This window comes from Pectinophora gossypiella, chromosome 6, assembly GCF_024362695.1.
Source record: "Pectinophora gossypiella chromosome 6, ilPecGoss1.1, whole genome shotgun sequence".
In the NCBI taxonomy this organism is placed as follows: domain Eukaryota; kingdom Metazoa; phylum Arthropoda; class Insecta; order Lepidoptera; family Gelechiidae; genus Pectinophora; species Pectinophora gossypiella.
In genome coordinates this window covers 6,682,626-6,703,111 of record NC_065409.1, presented here as the reverse complement: position 1 = coordinate 6,703,111, position 20,486 = coordinate 6,682,626, and the positions used below count along the sequence as shown (strand labels likewise).

At 36.8% G+C, this 20,486-nt stretch overlaps 1 protein-coding gene across 2 annotated transcripts in view; it reads right to left on the bottom strand.

Moving 5' to 3' along the window:
* Positions 1 to 17,494, bottom strand: part of LOC126367259 (uncharacterized) — a 48,142-nt gene extending 30,648 nt beyond the window's left edge. For both annotated transcript variants that reach the window (XM_050010679.1, XM_050010680.1), the window contains exon 1: positions 17,304 to 17,494. In XM_050010679.1, coding sequence (XP_049866636.1) covers positions 17,304 to 17,366 — 63 coding nt within the window. In that variant the 5' untranslated portion in view covers positions 17,367 to 17,494. The remainder of the gene's footprint in view (positions 1 to 17,303) is intronic.
* Positions 17,495 to 20,486: the final 2,992 nt, after the last annotated feature.

The window sequence follows — 20,486 nt, the reverse complement described above, 5'->3', positions numbered from 1 at the left end:
GGGGTATGTACAATATTTATATATACCTCTTACCCATAAAGTTAATTTATTATACGTGTGTAAAAATGATAAAGGATATTAATACAGGCGTGAATTTCCTCTTCAAAATATTAAAATATCATGCGCGTAGGTACGCAAGCGAGAGTGGTTTCCGCGGCACGTCAGTCAAAGAACGGCCATTACTCGTATCTTTTTGCATCACCTATATTTACTGATCATTTTCATATGCATAGTCCGTCAGGGACGACAAAAAATCTTTGAATATTCTATACTACTTATTAAACAGAAGTCGGCCAAGGATCACGTCCTGTTAAATGGATTAGTTGTATTGACAACCTCACCCTATACAGTTCAGTCGAAGCAGTATATTATCTAGTTTAGTTTAAGATTCGGATGCCAGCACGGAATAGAAGAAAGAGGCTGGAAGGCCCAAGTGAGCGCGAAACGCGCGCCAAACAAGTATGAGCGTACTTCAAATTAGCACTCCCCTCGTCCCCAAACTTTACGACGCACAGAGCTCTGCGATAGTATATTAAAAGGTTGCGATCGTCTTGTGTAGTATAAACTGCAGGGTAAAAAATCAAATATCGACTGTCAACAGGAAAGCTAAAAACCTTATAGTATGATCGGCTATTTATAAAAAATACTTTTGTATGCAGTATCTTACGAAAGTAATGATAAAATTGCAGCCTATCACATAAAATACTGATTGCCGGTAAAGTGGAATTTCAGAAGCAGTAGAGTTGTCGTAATTATCCGTTTGCAGGAGTACCTAGTAAAAAGAGAGTGGGGTTGAACCAGGGACAGGGGTTCTCGTACAAAATGCGCGTTAGGGCCTTTCTTCTTCTTTCTACTATTTCGAGGATGCCAGTATCAAGTGTCACTGTTTCACGTTATTTTTCGGCCATTTTGCTTATCTGTAGAAAGATTACGGACGTAGGTGTATATATTTATGTATATAGGTAAGTGTGTACGATTTTCTTTGAATAACTTAAACCTACCTACTTCAAGATCAGAAACTAACGGAACCCTATAAATAATTCTAATAAATATATTTTCTGGCAGTTTTCTTTTTCTGCGGTTACGTTCTCCTTTAGCGGCAGAATAAAAAGTCACAATGAATTATAAGTGATGCAGAACAATGCAAAATGTTATGTGCATTCCACTTGAGAACAATAGATAACCGCAGGAGTATTGCACTTTGCGGTCTTGGCGTGCACATGGCACTTTAAATAAGAAAATTGTTTCAATGTACAAAAAATGTGATGTAGGTACATCTTTAAATATTTTAAGATACCTTTTTGTTATTCATAAAACCTGAAATAATCTGGTTGACATAGCTGGTCTATTGTAAGAAACATAACACCATTACAAACGTTACAATATTACAAACATGCAAATTAAAAGTTTACTTAGGTAGGTGTTAAGTACAATACCTAGTACATAATATTAAATTCAGAAGTGTTAGTAGGTACTGTAACAGTTTTTGAAATAAAACCGTCAATGAATTTTATACATACACACGGCTAATATCCGGGACGAACTGCTTAACGTGCCCTCTGAAGCATGGAATTATCAGGTGATTCAAGCCTGCAATATCCTTACCAAACAAAGGACAGTCTCACAAAGTGATTTCGACAACGTCTCCATCGGGAATCGTACCCGGAGACCCGGACTTCCAGATCGTGAGCCTATTAGACCACGGAGGCTGTTATATACACTAATAAACTCTATACCGATATTTAAATTAGTCATAAATCGTACACACGGGTATAAAAATTAATTAACTTACAGTATAGAATTTTACGAGCGAATGTTATCTCCCTGCAGATCGATCTATTTCTACCGGTAAATCAATGGGATTCCCGTAACAAACATCATAAATCCGTCTTGATCTTTTTGCCAGATCAAGCACAGGTTATTTAAAGTCATAAAGGCAAAACTGGTTAGTAACTGTTCCAGAAGCAAATTAAATAAATTAGCATGATGTAAAAATCGATAGTAATTTACGCGACGCGTGGCAAGCCTACGAACCATAATGTCGCTGGGCAAAGACCTCATTATTATGACGGTATTGTTTTTGCTTCAAGGCTCCGTTGCACTTGCTATGGTAGTAAAGCCAAACGAGGTTTTAAAACAATGTGGTGTTACGTATGAAATATATGTACAGGCAATATGCAGTAGTTCATCCCACTAGGAGCGGTCTGCAATAGTTCTATGACGTTAGGTACCAATCATTTATGAACCTAATGTTTGATTCCGTTCTATCTTCCTATTTATGGAACACGGCGAGCTCAAGAACTAGCCTCTCTGTAAATTTGTAAATAATCTAATTGGATATAATCGATTCGACTGGATTCAAATTTTTCAGCTCTAATTGTAAATGATTATTGTGGAAATTGTTCTGTAGACAAACAAGTTGTCACGACCGTAGCTAAATGCATGAAGCGCCATTTGAATGGCGGCGGGATAAACAGTGCATTGTTTGCCAATTAAGACCCGTTTCCGTGCGTACGCGCTGGTATTTTGAACCTACCCCCATTGTAAATTACGCTTTATGTCTTAGTAGTTTAAGTAGCGTCTGTTGGAGACGTTGAAGAAGTACTGCTCACCGGAAGCTAACGTGTGCACTGCGTGTGAATGCATTGAGCTTTTACTACATAAAGCCCCGAGTCACGTCGTGTTACGTAAGTAGAGTCAACGATTTGTTATTGCTTCACATCTTTATAGGCATCTAATCAAAGTATATACGTCTGTACTCTTCCTCTCAGCTTACAAATTGTGCTATTATGTAATATGCGCGAAGCTATCAAAAACTGTATAATCATGTCCAAGATAATAGGTAACATCTAGCCTAGATTACTATAATTGTTCCTAATCAACACTTCGGAAGCGATCTGTACAATAAAGTACGGTATTTCTCATCAGTAGGTATTAAAATTAAGTATTAAGTATATATTTTATGAGACGAAAATATTTTTACAAGTAGCAAGAATGCCATTAACATAACGCCTTGTGGGGCGATTCTCGTTGATTAATGGTAAACATGTAAATTATACGAATCAGCTAAGGTCAATGTCCTTAGGAAAAGACCATTTTGTGCAGAAATTTAAAAGAAAGTATAAATCATTTTACGCGGACAACGGACCTTTACTAATATAGTACCTACTATTTATGCAACTTTGTAAAAGCATTAAAAGCGAAAGTTTAGTAAACATAGATAACTTGTACTAAAGGCATTCCGTATTTGCGTCATAGCATTTATAAACAAGTAAGTACTTAGCTATTGTTTATGTAAATTATGTGTCGTATTTATCTGATTGGTGAGTATTTTGTGGCGTTTATCAGAAGCGCATCGGCAGCAGTCGTATGCGCCGGTGCATCTCGCGGTTGCCCGCCATACGAGTTAAGGTAGCCCGAGTAAGTATCGAATGTTTCACAACATCGATGATACATACACCCTGTTGTTAAGTAAGTAAGTACCTATAGTGACAATGTCGCGTTCTCGCGTTCAAACTAAGCCTCAAAAAGATATAAGTACTTAATGACTTTTACGAACACAAAAAATGTGCAATTTTGCATATTTTTTACATTATAATATCTTTGTTATGAAGACAAAATCGTAGTGACAGTTTCGCGCTATTTTTTAAAACATTTTATTTATCAAGGAGAACACACATACAGCATCTCTGTCAAAAAAGTCTCATTTCAGCTTCAGTAGGTGCCTAATTCCTACATAGACTGTCATTATCGACGCCTGAATATGTAGTTTTAACTAGGTAACACCATATATCGATGAAAGATACTCTATCGGACATCTCTAGCGTTGAACTTGTCGTGTCGATGACCGCGTACGCGCCCTCACCGACATTGAGCCCATGCATGACATCCACTGCAATTGAGATCTCTATTGTCATCACACTGATACGCGGTTTCTCAGGTCAAGGTTACCACATAAGTTCATATTGGATATGAAAAAATTACCTCATTTTAATTGCCTAGGTTACTTAAGTAACTAGGTTAATAATATAAGTACATCGTATCAATAGAAATATTTATTATGAAGCCGTGTGTGGATTATATAATAAATTGTAGAGTCGGAACTGTTTCTTTTTTATGTTACCGGTAATGTTGAGGTTTTTGTAATCTACGACCGTTTCATGGGAGAAATTTTCTACTTGGGAAACCACCAACTCAATTTTAACTTAATTTGACAGGACTAAAACTAGCTCAATCTCTTTCTTGTACGTGTTGTAAGCAAAGAACGGCACTAGTTTAAGATCTGTCAAACTAAAGTTTGTGTCCGCCTGAATAGGCACCATTGTAGCTGCTCTACTATTTCAGATTATCGCTCCAGACCCTATATCTCATAGCAGTTAGGTCAGGTCAGGCTTGTAAAAGTATAAATTGAATCATTTTCTTAGTATAAAAAATGGTTGCAAGTTGTCTTCTGACGATAGTGACTTTCAACTATCTACCCCGATAGGACTTACGAGTATATAGGGTGTTAGTGACATCGTAACGAAAACTTTAGACTACAATTCCGAGTTAATATCAAGTAGATTTCCGTCGCAAAAGTATAAATTAAGGATTGAAAATAATAAAAAAAAAAAACAAAAAACATGAAATCTGCGACGGAAAATTCCACTTGATATTAATTTGGAATCATGGTCTGAATTATCCCCCTCAGTACTAACACTAACTTCTAACTCTAACTTCACTAACACCCTGTATGTCTATTTAATATTTATAAGTATGTTTTTAGACACGAAAGTTCTAAATGGTAGTGACTTCTTACGATTCCGCGGCTGTGGTCTTAGTGCTATAAGGATTACGGTTATAACCTAGGTTTTAAATCGTTATTTATCTCTTATTCATAGATACTTTGAGTAGGTAGATAAAATGTACTTATACGGTATTGCCTGTCTATTAAAATAATTCTAGTCGTTATCTTCTTTGCATTTTGGGTCGGTGACAGTTGGTGTCAAAAACATGCGTGAGATGAATTTAAATACATCACAACTAGAATATAAGTAACTTTACAAAGTATTTTAAATTAATAATTTAACACGACTATTTTACGAAAACCTAGTTTAGACCTACCCAGAAAACATCATCACCTTCATCATCAGTTGATCATTTAGTAGGTACGTACGTAGGTATATACCACTTCAGTCTTTACTTACTAAATGTTTGGCTATTAGATCGGAGAGATACAGAGACTGGGCACCAGGTGGTATAAAGTGAATGCTGAGTATATCTATTGTTTCGGTTATTGTCAATCAATACACCTACTACACCCATAAAGATAGACAAGTTTATTTTTAACTTCCCCTTAGTCGACGCGCAGACGTATAAAAGTATTAAAACTAAAAGTAGGTATTTACTAAATTGTTTTTTAGTGTACCTACACTATTGTTCGTACGTGCTCATTCCACTATGAATCCGTGTTGTTGCCAAAAGGTTGAATAATGTTTAACCAAATTAATTTTGTATTTGGTCAAGCAATTTACCACTGTCCGATAACCTTTGCCAGTGAATAGAGTGTTACGTCACGAGGGTTACATAAACTCTATTTCACGATACAATACCTATAAAATCAGAATAAATTTTCTTTTTTGTTCCAATACTTATAATAATACTAGTAAATATAATAATAGAATGACTCGCTGTTTTCGCTGGGATTTAAGCAGGTAAATAACTTAATTAGGACTCTATTAATTCTATGAAAGCTAATACTTAGTGCAACAAATAAAGCTGGAGATTCCTAACTAACTTCTAACTTGCCAAGGACAGGTCCGATTTTAATGGTTCTTTTTTGCAGGGGTAGGTTTTTATATCATTTAAAATCAGAAACATCTTGAGTGGGCCAAAACTTCTAACCTGTCCCTGCCAAGTTAGAAGTAGAACCCTTCATTGACTTCGCTATAATTATAGATTGGCGTGACTGTCTTCAGGTTAAGAAGCTTATATCTACCTACATCTCTAGCCCCAATCTCGCAAAGCCTGCCTACTTATCCATAGATTCACTGTAATCATGATCGAACGAAACCACTAACTAATACCAAGAGCTTCCCACAGCCCTATTCCGTACGTCTGTCTGCGTCTATAGTTGAGATTTGGTGTGAACTCTCAGTTTTGTGTGTCAGAGTTGAACCGTTAAGTGGTGCAGTTACCGCCAAGATAGACTGATTCACGATTTCGCCAAACGCAACAATGGTAATTGTACCTGGAAATATATTTCATTAAACCGTTCTAAATATAAAAGAGCTTGCATTTGTTATGAGGACGTCACGTCGCGTCAAAGATGACGAAACGTAATATCTACTTGACGACAAAAATAAAAGAAAATCGAAACTGACCAAATACAATGCAAGATATCTGGTTATGTTTGAAAAAGTCGGCGTCTTTTCTTCGCTTGTAGTCATGCTACAAGAATAATAATAGATAACAAGTGGACACAGAAAATGTTTATTTTATTTATTGTAAAAAGACACTAATAAAAAGATCGATAAAATCTTATTATGAAACTTCAAGTATTAATTTTCTCTTATTAATTTTGATGGCTCGGTGGATTCAATGATAGCGCCTTTATCAGCGTCCCTTGCAGTCTTCTGAATGTAAAATGAAACTTAATTAAACTTCCCTTTGTCGGGGAATTTTAACGAGAATTTTCTCTATTGAGAAAATAACTTTTAATCTATAGATTGGATTATGAGGTACGTACCTACTTACAAAGTGAATACTGCGGTGGGTAGATACTCTGAAACTTTTATGGACCATAAAAGGTGTTGATTTTCAAAAGATCTAGAACTTCCAATAAATTCTTTATACTTTCTTTGTAGATACATACGTCAATAGTTTCCTTTAATTTCTTGTGTTACCTAACAGTTTTTTGTTATTTAAATTATTAATGATGACGACGATTGCATTTAGGCTGATTAAGCCTAATACCATATAAACATTAAACACTTTAATATTTTACTGTCTTAGCTCCACAAACGTAATATTCAGGAATGTACATATGAATCGTAGGAAACAATAAAACTTGCATGGATTTATATTGCGTATCTAAGGAAAAAGGTGAAGCGGCTATATTGAATGCTTATGATTTTATTGGTTTGCAATATTGCTATCTCCCCTGGGCACGCGCCCCCGTCTAGACTACCCCGATCAACTTATTGAAAACATCCGCAGAACAAGCTTATACAAACACGACTCTTAAGGATGCTACTCGTATTATAAACTTTCACTACAATTTTATACAATTACATTTTACTTTTGTCACTTATAATTAATTATGCGCCAAAAATACAATTTCAACGGTAATGCGATGACTTTCACTTAAATGAAAAAGGAGAAACGTCTGAAAGGATAATAACAGTGCAAAGGTGTTCTCGAAGTGCTTAATCCAAATAAGCAATGACATATCCTGTTACGTTTTATGGTTCAGTATCACTTGAACCGGTGACTTTCTTCATAAGGGGGGCACATTTTTGCGCGGTCAACGTTATTAAATATATTTTCAATAATTTATTGAATCTTATCACGACATATTAAACTGATAATTTTATTTTATTCCTGAATTATTCCATTCATACACGGAGAAATATTGAATATATATATATTTTGGAAATGTTTTGCGTGAAGTTTTAAAGTGCATGTCGGTGTGTTTGGCATTACGAGTGAGTCGTAAACATTTCAATAGCTGCTTGCACCCCTTGTGGTGGAGGATTTAATCTTCTTTCCCCGATTCGTGTGCGATCTGATACGGAGTCTATAATTGGGTATTAGCAGTAATACCACTCTATTACGGACCTCCTGCGCTTTACGACACGGCGATAAATAATATTGAGGGTTCTGCAGCTCCGCTGGTTGCATTCGTTCGTTTTCAAGTGAGTACAGCTTTAGGTACCTACTAATAACGTGACCCTAAAATTCAAGGAACATCCATGTGACATGGCACTTCACCTCTTAGGTACTTGTTCTTAGGTTATTGCGCCGACGCAATTATCTCAATTATGATAAACATGTTTAATTATTTTAATCCTCACGCATTGCTAGGTGCACACAACGATCCTTGAAAATTTGCTGACATAATAAACAAATCAACGATGACAAATTTATTCATTTGAATTAATTTCTGTTCTCTGTGTAGGGTGTAGTCATTGTGTTGAACAGACCGCGTGTCCGACCGTCGGATTACAAATATTATAGAAACGACGTAATTCGGACAGTCATTTATAGAGCGGGGGAGGTAGCCACCCTCGCATGCGGCATGCTTGCTCTGCCCACCGCGGCCCGTGTCGCAAACAACATTGATTTCTGGAAACGAGATACAAGTTCTCTTCTGAATGACAGCGCATATTATTAGTATTTTACGATTACTAAACTTACATTCGCATTCTATTATAACCACGAGACAAACAATTTCCTTTTTGTCAATCTCTTTCGCATTACTTAATTAACATTAACGAAGCATACAAAAATGTATTTAGGTAGTGTCCTTAAATCCAAAAACGGATTAGTGTATCTCGAAGCGAAACCCACAAGGTTTTTAAATAAAAGCGACAATCGTGATAAGGCAACTTTAAGTTGTTCACATGCATGTCAGTTTTCAAGTATGTCTGCAGATTTTTATATTTTCTTTGTGTGTACGAGAGACAGGTCACGAGAGAATCTTTTATCCATAACAGTAACGGTTTAATAGAAATCCTTGATAACTGTACTCATCCGGTTGTTTTGCACGGTTGTCTATATCTTTTGTATTGTATACTTATAAGTGTGTTAATTAATTACAGCTATCCTGATAAGTGTTATTAGTGGATGGGGGTAAGTGGGTCGCTCGAGCGTCTAGATGCGCGTACGACGGATATGGTCCGCGGCCGCGGGCAGCCGGCAGGTCGAGCGTAGCAACTTTTTGTCTGACTGTCGCGCTGGCGACGCGGTAATGCTTACTTAATTGAATTAAACGATCAAGCATTGCCGCTCGCGAGACATCCCCGACATTATCTACATCTGCCTCCTCGTTTCACGGTCGTTTACCTACGCAAGATATCGCGAGACATTTCGAAAACACAAACATACTGTTTAAGTACTCACGTACTAACATTAATCGAGCGTAAAATTGAATTTCAGTATTTTAAACGGCGCTGACATAATAAACTTGCGGAACACCATCTAAATAACAAGTTATGGAAGGCTGGAGGCTCTGGGCTGCACTTATATGGATCGAGAGGGCATACAAGTCGCCAGCCCAGCGACCTAGGTACCATTGACGGCACGCAACGGGACTGCTGACTATTCACCATGTCTAGGCAGACGCTAGTTTTGTGCCTGGGAATGGTTAAATGACCCATTTGAAGATTGACGAGACTAAAAGAACTGTTAAGTAATGTCAACGAAACTGTTCTGACCTAAATTTCTTCCTTTAAAGAAAATTAAATCAAATTCAATTAAAATCAATAATTGAATTTAAGACGATTTCAGCTGCCCTAGAGCTGGCAGGTATTTTGCCCAAAGTGTCAGTTTGGCGGTCCAGAGGGGCAACGTGGCCAGTATTCTGGGAACTTTGCCTCGATGTGGTGAGCTGGAGGACATTTGTTACTTATAAATTATTATTATTATTTTTAAATTGTTTATAATATTATGTGTTTTGTTACAATTGTAGTTGTATGGAATGTATTTGTTTATAATTTGTGTCTAATGAAACTTTTATAATTTAGAAAATCATTGCGATCACGACATTTGATTCGTTTGTTATTTGGAGGCCTGCAACGTTATTCGCGTTATTATAATATATATATTTAAATATAAATACCGTCGGGTATTGGCTTTGACGCTCAGATTGACGGCAATATCAAAACAATGTTCAAAACATCACCTAATTTCTGCAATGTTGCGCGTGCCAACGGTACTCCGCGCTGATTGACCAAAACTCCATGACTACTTGCGATCGAAAAAGGCTAAGAAGATAATCAATGCATCCCAAACTAGAATTTGACCGCAAACATACATTTGGCTGGTAATTACAACAAATTGCCTCTTTCGGTTAGTAGATAAGTACTCCTGAACGTTTATTAAAATGTGTTTGTCGACTTGAACTAGATAGACTTTTCCTAGTATTTTAATCGGATTCCTGATAAATTGGATAAGATAACAGTTCACTTACTTATTTGAACTTTTCAATATGTGGCATTAACAATAGTAAGATGTAAAGACTTTATGTGTGCAAAATGTTTTTTTCGTGATGTCCCGAATTTAAATTGGATCTGTAGTACTTATTAGGTTCATTGTACTCGCAAACGTGGGCTGAAAAGATAAGATCGACATTTAAGATAAGCCTATTGACTAGTATATTAGGTGTTCTACAAACCATACAGTACATACAATAGTTCAATATAATTTTCACTCTATTGTCCATAATGAAATTGGACCTCTCGCAGAAACAGTGGACGACTAATAAAATATAAAATTAAGAAAACATCGTCGGAAACGCAAAAGCCACTTTACAAGTGGGTACAGTAGATATGCAAGTCATCAATCATTAATCCTTTGCATGAGATCCATAGCAAAGCAATCAGTCTTAACTTCCCGAGAAAGTAATCATTTAAAGGAAAAACACGATGAGTAGTGATGCACTGCTGCAAACCAGCTTTATAGTATGTACCCACGATGTTCCTAGAAATGCATCCAGACTAAGGTACTATTTATGTGTTGTTCACATCATCTTGACAAGTTTTGATGTGGCCTGAATACCACATAAAATGTTTACCGTGGACACACAGCGATGGGTGGGGCTGGTACTTACGAATGTCAAAGACAAGAGTCAACAAAGGACTTTTGGGAACGATCTTTTTTGCCTCCGAGTATCTACTATGACTAGTGATGGGCAGGGAAAGAAAAAATTGGGTGGGAAAGAAAAAATATCGGGAAAATATGGGAAAATAAAATAAACACCCGAAAAATTCCCGAATCATGGGAAAATATTTTTTATTTAATTATTTTTAATCTTATTATTATTTGTATGTCGTTTCCATGTCTCGGGTCGGGTCTGTCATGGAGTCCTGGACTTTTGGAAGGCGTGCGTGGGGCCGAAGCCAACACGTAGAGGCCCCTTAAGACAATTTACTCTAAATGTGTTGTGACACCAACCGGCGATTATCCCTGTATGCACTATGGGAGTGCACCCAAAGACAATCCCTGGTTCGCGTAGGACTATGGCAGATTATGGGAACAAAATTAACTGGGCTATTGGGTTGGGGGTTAGTGAACCGGGATACTGGGGCTATGGGGGACTATGGCGCCTGCTCGACCAATGTTAATAACAGAGATACATTGGGCAGGCGGTGACTCGTCACTCACTGGTTGGGCCACCTATCTAGCCGACGCGACTGGACGGCAAGGCAGCAACATAGTTGTGAGCATCTCAGGGTGTGCGGTTTCTGCGAGGCGGTTTACCCGCCTTACCAACTCGCGACTTATGCATCTTTCACTTCCACCCTGCGAGCGTATAGCTCTAACGCCCCACTCTGGCTGGCCAATGAAGGCAAGCCAGAGGTGAGAGTCCTGCGGCCCCCGCTAAGGTCCACTCCGGCCAGCCAGTACTGTCACCTTCTTTGTTGCTCTTCTTTGGACTCTCTCTAGTAGTGCAATGTCCTTCCGATAGTAAAGTCTCCATATTTGAAACCCATGTTCTAACAGCGGTCTGACGTAAGTAAGTTTTGTAAAGCCTAAGAAACAATTCCGTATCTATATGATAAAAAGCTTTTCTAATTATGTATAAGAGGGAGTTATCCTTCTTAGTGATTCCAATAATGTGATCGTCCCACTTTAGATTATGTGTTATCGTTATGCCAAGGTCCTTTTGTTTTTTAACACACTCGAGAGGTTTTGAGTCAATGGTGTAACTCAACGTGGGGTGGTTACTGCCAACATGCAACACAGTGTATTTGTCTACGTTTAATGTGATTAGCCAATCTCGGGTCCAAGCAATTACCCTATCAAGATCATCTTGGATTATATTATGGCTAATAAGTGGATTCCCCGTTATTGTCGTGTCATCTGCAAAGAGTGATATATCAGACATGATACCATGTTTAAGATCTGTAAGGTAGATACTGAATAAAATAGGTCCTAACACCGATCCCTGCGGCACACCGCTGAGGACTTTTCTGGGAACAGAGTATGATTCTCCGATGCGCACAGAGAATGTGCGATTTGACAGGAAGTCCACTTTACGACATTGCCTCTGATTCCAAAGGGCTCTAATTTAGCAATCAATGGTGTGACAGGAACTCGATCAAAAGCTTTTTCATAGTCCAAGTAAATAATATCTGTAGGTATTCGTGCCTCCCAATTTCTTACACAAAACCATGTTGCTCCTCGATGATGACATTCTCTCGTGCCAAAAGCATCCTATATATCCTATAATATGTAGATATCTTTGCATGGAATTATTAAAATCGACCATTCCATTCAAAATATATTACAAAGGAGATCATCGGCTTTCCATACTTTGGCCGGCCCAAATTTGAAAGTGCCGGTCAGAGAAAAAAAATGTGTCAAACCTTTCGAATAGATTGTTCTGAACATTTTTTACTATGACACCAGACGTGTATGACCATTAGTTTGGCTTTAATTGGATTTTAAAAATCTCGACTTTTCATACATTTTGTAAAAAATAATATTATGTCCGTTGGGAAAAAGAGGTATACAGGCGTATTACAAAGGACCGTTAGAACATTTATTAGTATGGCGCCAAACTTCTATGACCATTATTTGGACTTTCAGTTTTGGTTAATATGTTAAAATGCCGGCCATCGAAAAAAATACGTCGAATCTGTCTAATAGTTGCTTCTCAATATTTTTTAATAACACCAAACATCTATGACCATTATTTTGACTTTTATTGGAATTTACGTTTTTGTTTAAATATGAAAAATGCCGACCAGCAAAAATATCATGTTGAGAGTATCGAGTAGATGTCTGTTAACATTTTTTTCTATAGCGCCAAACTTGTATAACCATTAGTTTGGCTTTTAGTCTATTTTAAAAATCTTGATTTCTTATTTATTTTGTATGAAAATAAAGTGCTTTGGGTAAAAAATGCGGTACGGCGGATTACAAAGGACCTTTAGAACATTTAATAATCTGGCGCAAAACATTTTTGACCGTTATCTTGACTTTTTATTCATCTCTCTTTCCGTTTTGGTTCAAATGGGAAAATGTCAGCCAGCGAAACAAAAGTCAAATCTTTTGGTAAACGACTTGAACGACGTATTTTTACTATACTACCAAATGTCGACTTTGGCTTTTATTGGACTTTTTAAAAAAAACTTTTTTTTTATACATTTTAACAATGACAACAAGCAGAGCTTTCCCAATGACTAGTTATTATTCAGATAAATACTTTGTGTTTTTGTTTTGTGTGTTGTTAGGTGAACTATATTAATACTATCTGATTTTAGATATGACTTTGGCTGTAGTTTTTGCATTCGACTCAACGTTACGGCCTAAGTTTAGGTTGAATTATGGTATTGATTCACCTTGACCGTAAATGGTTACCACCCTCCAAAGATAAGCTTGCCATCTAGTGACGAAACTCGTATATTGGCATGACGTCTGAAGTATCTGTTAGGGAAAACAGGAGTCGGGTAGTTGTACTTTGCATGTATGCCTATTACAATGTCCTGGAGCTACTCGGCCGATAACATAGTAGGTACCTCTATCACCCCACTGTTTATTCCTTGTATACACTTTTCTTTAAAAAAAGTAGTTTCTTAAGCGTGTATCACCATCAGGTAAGGTAGTGGTCAAACGCAAACCTATTTTTCAAAAGACGACCACCATATTACGCCTTTAGCAAGATAGTTCCATTATCACTAGATAAAACTTTTTTTGATTTTTGGAAAATCGAATTAAGTTCAAAATATTGGTCATAGTCGTTTAATGCCATAGTAATAAACATTCTGACGATCTTTTAAATAACGCGTCGGTTATATTTTATTTTTATACAAAATGAATCAAAAATCAAGTTTTTTTTTAAATCCAACAAAAGCCAAACTAATTAATGGTCATACACGTTTTTGTCATAGTGAATAATGTTTACAGGTATCTTCTCGATAGCTTTGACATGTGTTTTTTGCTGACCGGCACTTTTCACACAGAAACTATAACGTAAAGTCCAACAAAAGTCAAAATAATGGTCATAGACGTTTGGTGCCCTAATAATAAATGGTCAAATGGATAAGTTCTAACGGGATATACAAATATTGTTTCATGGCCGGCACTTCACATTTTCACCAAAAATGTATGATAATTCCGTTTTTTTTTAATTCGAATAAAACCGAAAATATTGAACCTACAGCTTTGGTGCCATAGTAATAAATGCTCAGACGGATAAGTTCTAAGGATAATACCATTATTGTTACTTGGCCGGCACTTTACATTTTCACCAAAAATGTATGAAAAATACAGTTTTTTAAAATCGAATAAAACCGAAGATATTGACCCTACAGCTTTGGTGCCATAGTAATAAATGCTCATAAGGATAAGATCTAACGGAATATAGCAAAATTATTTTTTGGCCGGCACTTTGACTTCTGGGCCGAAATCCGATGATCTCCTTTAAGTTTTTTAAGAGTTCATACGACACTACGACAGAAGATAAATTGGGCATAAGTAGGCATACATTATATTTAAATGGTCTTTGTTGGAAATCCTTACTTTTAATACAAATATATGCGATAAAAAATATTTTCCCTTGAAATGGGAATTTTTCGGGTTTTTTCCCTCAGAATTGGGAAAATTCCCAAAACGCGGGAATTTTCCGGGTAAGAACCCAACACTAACTATGACATATCGTGAACCATCTAAGAACCCGCTGACAGTATCAGTTGAATCGTAAATTGGTTAACGCTAGAAAAAAACCAATCTAATTGTGAAAAAAGTGTGCTATTATGCAACAATAATTGGATTGGGTCGTTGACACCAAGCAACGGCAAAACACACATGACATGATATGGTTTTTGCAGTTTTTACAAATCACTTTCTCACTTGGTTTTTTCATAGGAGTGACGATGCGCATGATTACCTTACTAACGTGTTTTGTTACGCGTGAATTACTGGACAAGGTTAAAATGAGTGTTCATATTTTTATATTCATGATTATTGATATCATGTCACTGTCGACTGTGCTCTTTCTTCTTTAATGATTGATTAACGGCTTTGAATAACATTGATACTGTAATTATAAAACGAAAAGATACTTACCTACTTTCTTTATTTTTACTTTAAACGTATTCGCAAGTACAACAGCGTTCACAATCTTTTAATTCGGTGAAATGTATGGTTCAAGATAGTGTTTACTGTTTGCACATAAACATTTATTCGTGAAAGTAGAACGTAAACACCTTTGTTTCCTGATGGATTTGAGCGGATTTCCGCAAATCAACACCTGTTTCAATAAATTTAAACTACCTACTAAGTAGCAATAGACAGAATTAACGAGGTGCCATGTTTTACCAACCGATTAAGCCGGTCGGTTCGCGTTTTATTTATTTACGATTTGCTTACGGCTATTAACTTCAATATTAACTGTTCAATAAACAGTTTCGCTAATGATTTATTTCAGAAATGTTTTGAATAGTTAAATTATTTGGTATAAAATAGCGTGCGTAAATCACAGCAGTGGTTACCGCTTGACTTTCACCGTTAATTGCAACCCCTTGAAGTAAAAGGAAACGTGAAGTGCGATGCGCTATCGGTCACCTTACTTGGCGAACGTTTATTGAATGGCGGAGGGATTGCAACAAAAACAGTACGCTCAGTGGGTAATTGAGCGTCCTTCTCTCTCGGCAGTCCCTAATTGCCTGCCGGAGACGATTCCCACGCGCCGCCACACTCACAGTAGCTTCCAACCGTATATCTTGGATACGATAGCTCTTATGTAACTTTAATCAAAATTCCGTGAATCGCGGCGGGAGGGCTCTCTATCATTGCCGGTAATGGATATGTATCGAAACTTTGCCAGTGATAATGATAAATCCCTCTATGATGACAGGCTTTCAACCGGGAACTATCATCTTGTAATCAATTTAGCATGTACTTATCCACCGACATCCTACTGCGATTAATATCATAATAATTTACTTTAATGCTTCATTGTTGCCTACTTTAATTAGCGGTAAAAGAGATTTAAAAAGTTAAGAAAGTGCGTGGAAACCGGTGCACTCGAAAGAAAAGCAACTTCGGCACCAAGCGGTAGATAATGGAGTAATCTTCTGTGCTGGCTCTATCATTGAGTTGGTCAAGTTATCCGTCATTTCGCGCGTAACGAGCTGGATTTTACCCAATTACACAGCGCAAAATTCTACTTCAGCTGGTGAATCGGTTTTTAATCAACCTGCAATCTCGAGACTGAGTGTAGACGGCTTTGAATAGGTACCATGTGAACCAGAGCTAGTAATTGGGTGCACCCGAGCGCGCTAGTAATTGATATGGCGAGGTAGCGGTTCTCCATCGGCGTATGCATCTGGGTACGCCCTTCGGTGTGTATGGCATTTGGTTCTGCAAGTTCATCGTTACGGCAATCGAAGTGGCTCCTGAGCGGAGATCGATGCGGTATCCCAGTCGGTGTTGCAATGCTTACAGTTATTGGACGATGCCTATCGCATGTTAATGGTTCTCAACCCGATAGAGGTTAACGCATTAATGTGCACATCATACCGTAGGCGCTAAACTTTTTAATTATAATAAACAGATGAGTTATAGGTGTAGGTACTGTCGTAAATTAAAGCTGGTTGCAACAGTGTTTCCGATTACTAATCAATACTTTGTGGTTAGTTATGAATGTCTAACTATAATTTTATAGCGCATTGCAAAACTTTTAAAATGGATGGTGTACCTGCCTACCTATGTGTTTTAATATGGACTTTAATATAGGATATATAAGAATACGGGAAGACACAGCGTTGATCAGTGGATCGGAAAAAATGTACACATTGGGGTGATAATTTATGTAGAGCTTCGTACCTATACATTATGAAATCAATAGAAGCACGTTTTGAATTTGTTGTTTGTGTTTTCTAGATATCAATTTTATTTTCATTCACATTTTATTTAATCGTTTTTTTATAAATTTTCATAAAATTGATTTTCGGATAATAAAGTTATGGGTACGTACTAAGTTATTAGATTGTGGGAAAGTAGCCTACGTAGGTATTTCCTGTTAAAGTATATATGGAAAATTTTAAATGGTACAAGATCCATTTAATCTAGAATAAATTAATAAGATCGCTTACCACAACGATATAAATAACGATGAGCCATCGAAAGACCGTAAAACAGCTGGATATCTTAGTCATTTTCACGGTTTACACATAAATTCGTGTTTAGTGTCTGTTATGGTGGATTCGCGCGAGCTTTAGTTTCCCGCCAAAGTGTATGGTTGAGTATACCGCGCACGACTGTGTTGCGACGCTTTGCCCGCCAAACTGAAGCAGGCAAAGCACCGAGAGACCGAGAGACGTTCGCGAAGCGTCGCTGAATGGCCCACTCCATTGGGCTCCCTCCGTGAGGGGAGGGCAACTTGTAGGGGAAACCGCGCCAACCGCCTCCGGTAATTCACTAAGAAAAGTTATTTGCTGACTTGCCACAGGGAGTCGCGGGTAATAGAAAAATGGAACCGCTCTTAACGTACGAGCTTTTGAGATTTTTTGATTGGCGTACCTATAGGGCTTCAATTTTTACAGTTGTTTCGGGTGCGATTAAATTAAATGTTATGAGCTAATCATAAAAAATACTTGTTTTACCTACTTAGTATGGAGTAAACTGACTGAATTCTTAACTCTGCTGGACTGATGGAAAAAAAAGCATACTTAGAACGCGTTCAGCTCCTTGTATCCCACTCAAAATGTAAAAGCCGACTAAGGGGCTAAGGACTATGGGAACGTGTTCCTGTCGAAGGACGATGGGAACCTGTCAATATAATTGTAATCTATATTTGAACTGCTTTCTAGCCTGTTTAAAATAGACACAGTGTTGCCGAACTAATGATAGTTTTACAATCCATAGTTTTCGTCTAAAAAAGAGCATCTACATCTACAATATCAACAGTTGTCAAAACAACGGCTTCCGTGGTCCAGTGGTTGAGCGTTGGGCTCACGATCCAAAGGTCCCGGGTTCGAATCCTGGTGGGGACATATCACTTTGTGATCCCTAGTTTGGTTAGGACATTACAAGCTGATCACATGATTGTACAAAAAGTAAGATGATACGTGCTTCGGAAGGCACGTTAGTCCCGGTTACTACTTACTGATGTAAGTAAGTAGTCGTTACATGAGCCATGTCAGGGGCCTAAGGCGGCTCAATAACCCTGACACCAGAGCTGATGAGGTTGGTAATTCACCTCACAACCCACACGTTAGAAGAAGAAGTTATCAAAACTATGGATTAAACTATCGAAATACTTATTATCAGGCCATTAGCGATAGGTACCAATTTAATGTCCTTTTTAACATTATACACTAATGGTGATTGGCTAATAACCAAGAAGATTAAGTATTTTACTATCCTAACTGCATGTACCTAATTTGGTAGATTCGTAACAAGCTTTTCGATGATAACACAGAAACATTTTAATAGAAATGTAACTGAATTGGGTGCTTGACTCGGTCAAAGATAAATTATAAAATGCTAATATTCAAATAAAAGCCAGTCTAAGATGATCATAAATCAATCTCATTTTATTTTTCGACTTAATTTCGAATTTTATTCACGAATTAAGTAACAATGAGTACGATATTTGACCGCTTTTATTGATGACGTCACAGTACAGTATTTCCATACAAATTTCAAAGAAAATTTTCGTTTTGACATTTCGTAAAAAGTATCTCATTTGAGTAGGTTGTCAAGTACCCTACTCTAATGATAAGAGAACAAATAATTGTTATATTTTATTACGAGTATTCTGTTCAAATTAGTAGGTTAGGGTTGATAATGATTGTAAAGTCATCACATTCAAACATAATGCTGCGGTACACTTGTAAATACTAACAAGAAATTACTCGTTTTATTGAAATTGCTAGGACAATTTAAAAAGCGATTAGAAAAACTTCAAACAGTCGGTTCCACAAGATTCTCAAACAAACCGCTCAGAACATAACGACTTTTATTATTTAGCAGTAATAAAACGATCCTAAAACATATAAAAACACCCCCTGTTAAAGAATTGTGAAAAGCAATTTTATAAAATTGCTGCTCCCGTTATTAATCTAATAATTTTTTTTTATACTTAGGTAGGTACCAACTTAGTTCTGTTTTTATTGTTGTTCTAAGGTAGTAGGTGAGTCCTATTAAACGAATAACATTGGTAGTTTTATTTTAACAAATAATTACTTGAAGTATACCGCACTGCTCATTATCGCGGGCATTTATTAAGTAGTCTTTATTACAATTGTACTTTTGGCTTGAACCAAATGTTTTCGAATAGGAATGAAGGACTTTCCAGGCGACGTTCCCTTATGAAAATACAGATGACGTTGTACAGATTTCCCTTCGTTTACCTTCTAATTTTATGGACAATAGACATCTTTTATCTTTAAATGATGACCCTTGTTATTACACCCAGGCACACGACATCTTCCACCCATTATTATTCTGATCAAAATAGAGAAGAAATGTAGGTAGCAAAATAATCTATACGTATCTGATCCGAATATCAAGCAACAATTATTTTAATTTAAGCATTTGCCATTAAATTATATTTTGAATAAGTAGCTATGTGCCCGAGCATTGAAAAAATAGGTAAATATCACGTTAAATCCGAACAACGCCATTTATTTAGGGGAACATCTCTCATTGATTTTTAAATGTGTGTATCTAATGTATCTATGTAGTATGTATATACCTGTCTGTACCTATGTCTATCCACGCATTTCTCAGAAACTTCAAGTCTTATTTAGTCTTATATCCAAGAACAACAAGTTTTATCAAAATCGGCTTAATAAAAAAACATAAGTATTATGGAACAATAACAATAATCTCGTTGATGTCTTTTGTATATGAAGGACGCACTTGTCAGTGTTATAAATAGTTATATTATAAGGCAACATGAAGCCGTTAGAGGCCGTTTAATAATACGTATAAACAATAAACTTTTCTGAATAAACTTTTTTATTATTATTATTGTGTGTCGTTTCCATTTCCCGGACTTTTGGAAGGCGTGCGTGCGTGGGGCCTGAGCCAACACGTAGAGGCCCCTTAAGACAATTTAATCTAAATGTTGTGTGACACCAATCGGCGATTATCCCTGTATGCACTATGAGAGTGCACCCAATATTATTATTACGTAAACAGGCATGTACCTATTGCAATAATGGTACTGATTCCAACACACACCAACTAATTTTATTTTAAGTTATACCTGTCATTTTCTTATCCGCCAAAAAGGAAATTTTAAAATGAATGAATGATTGGGCGGATGG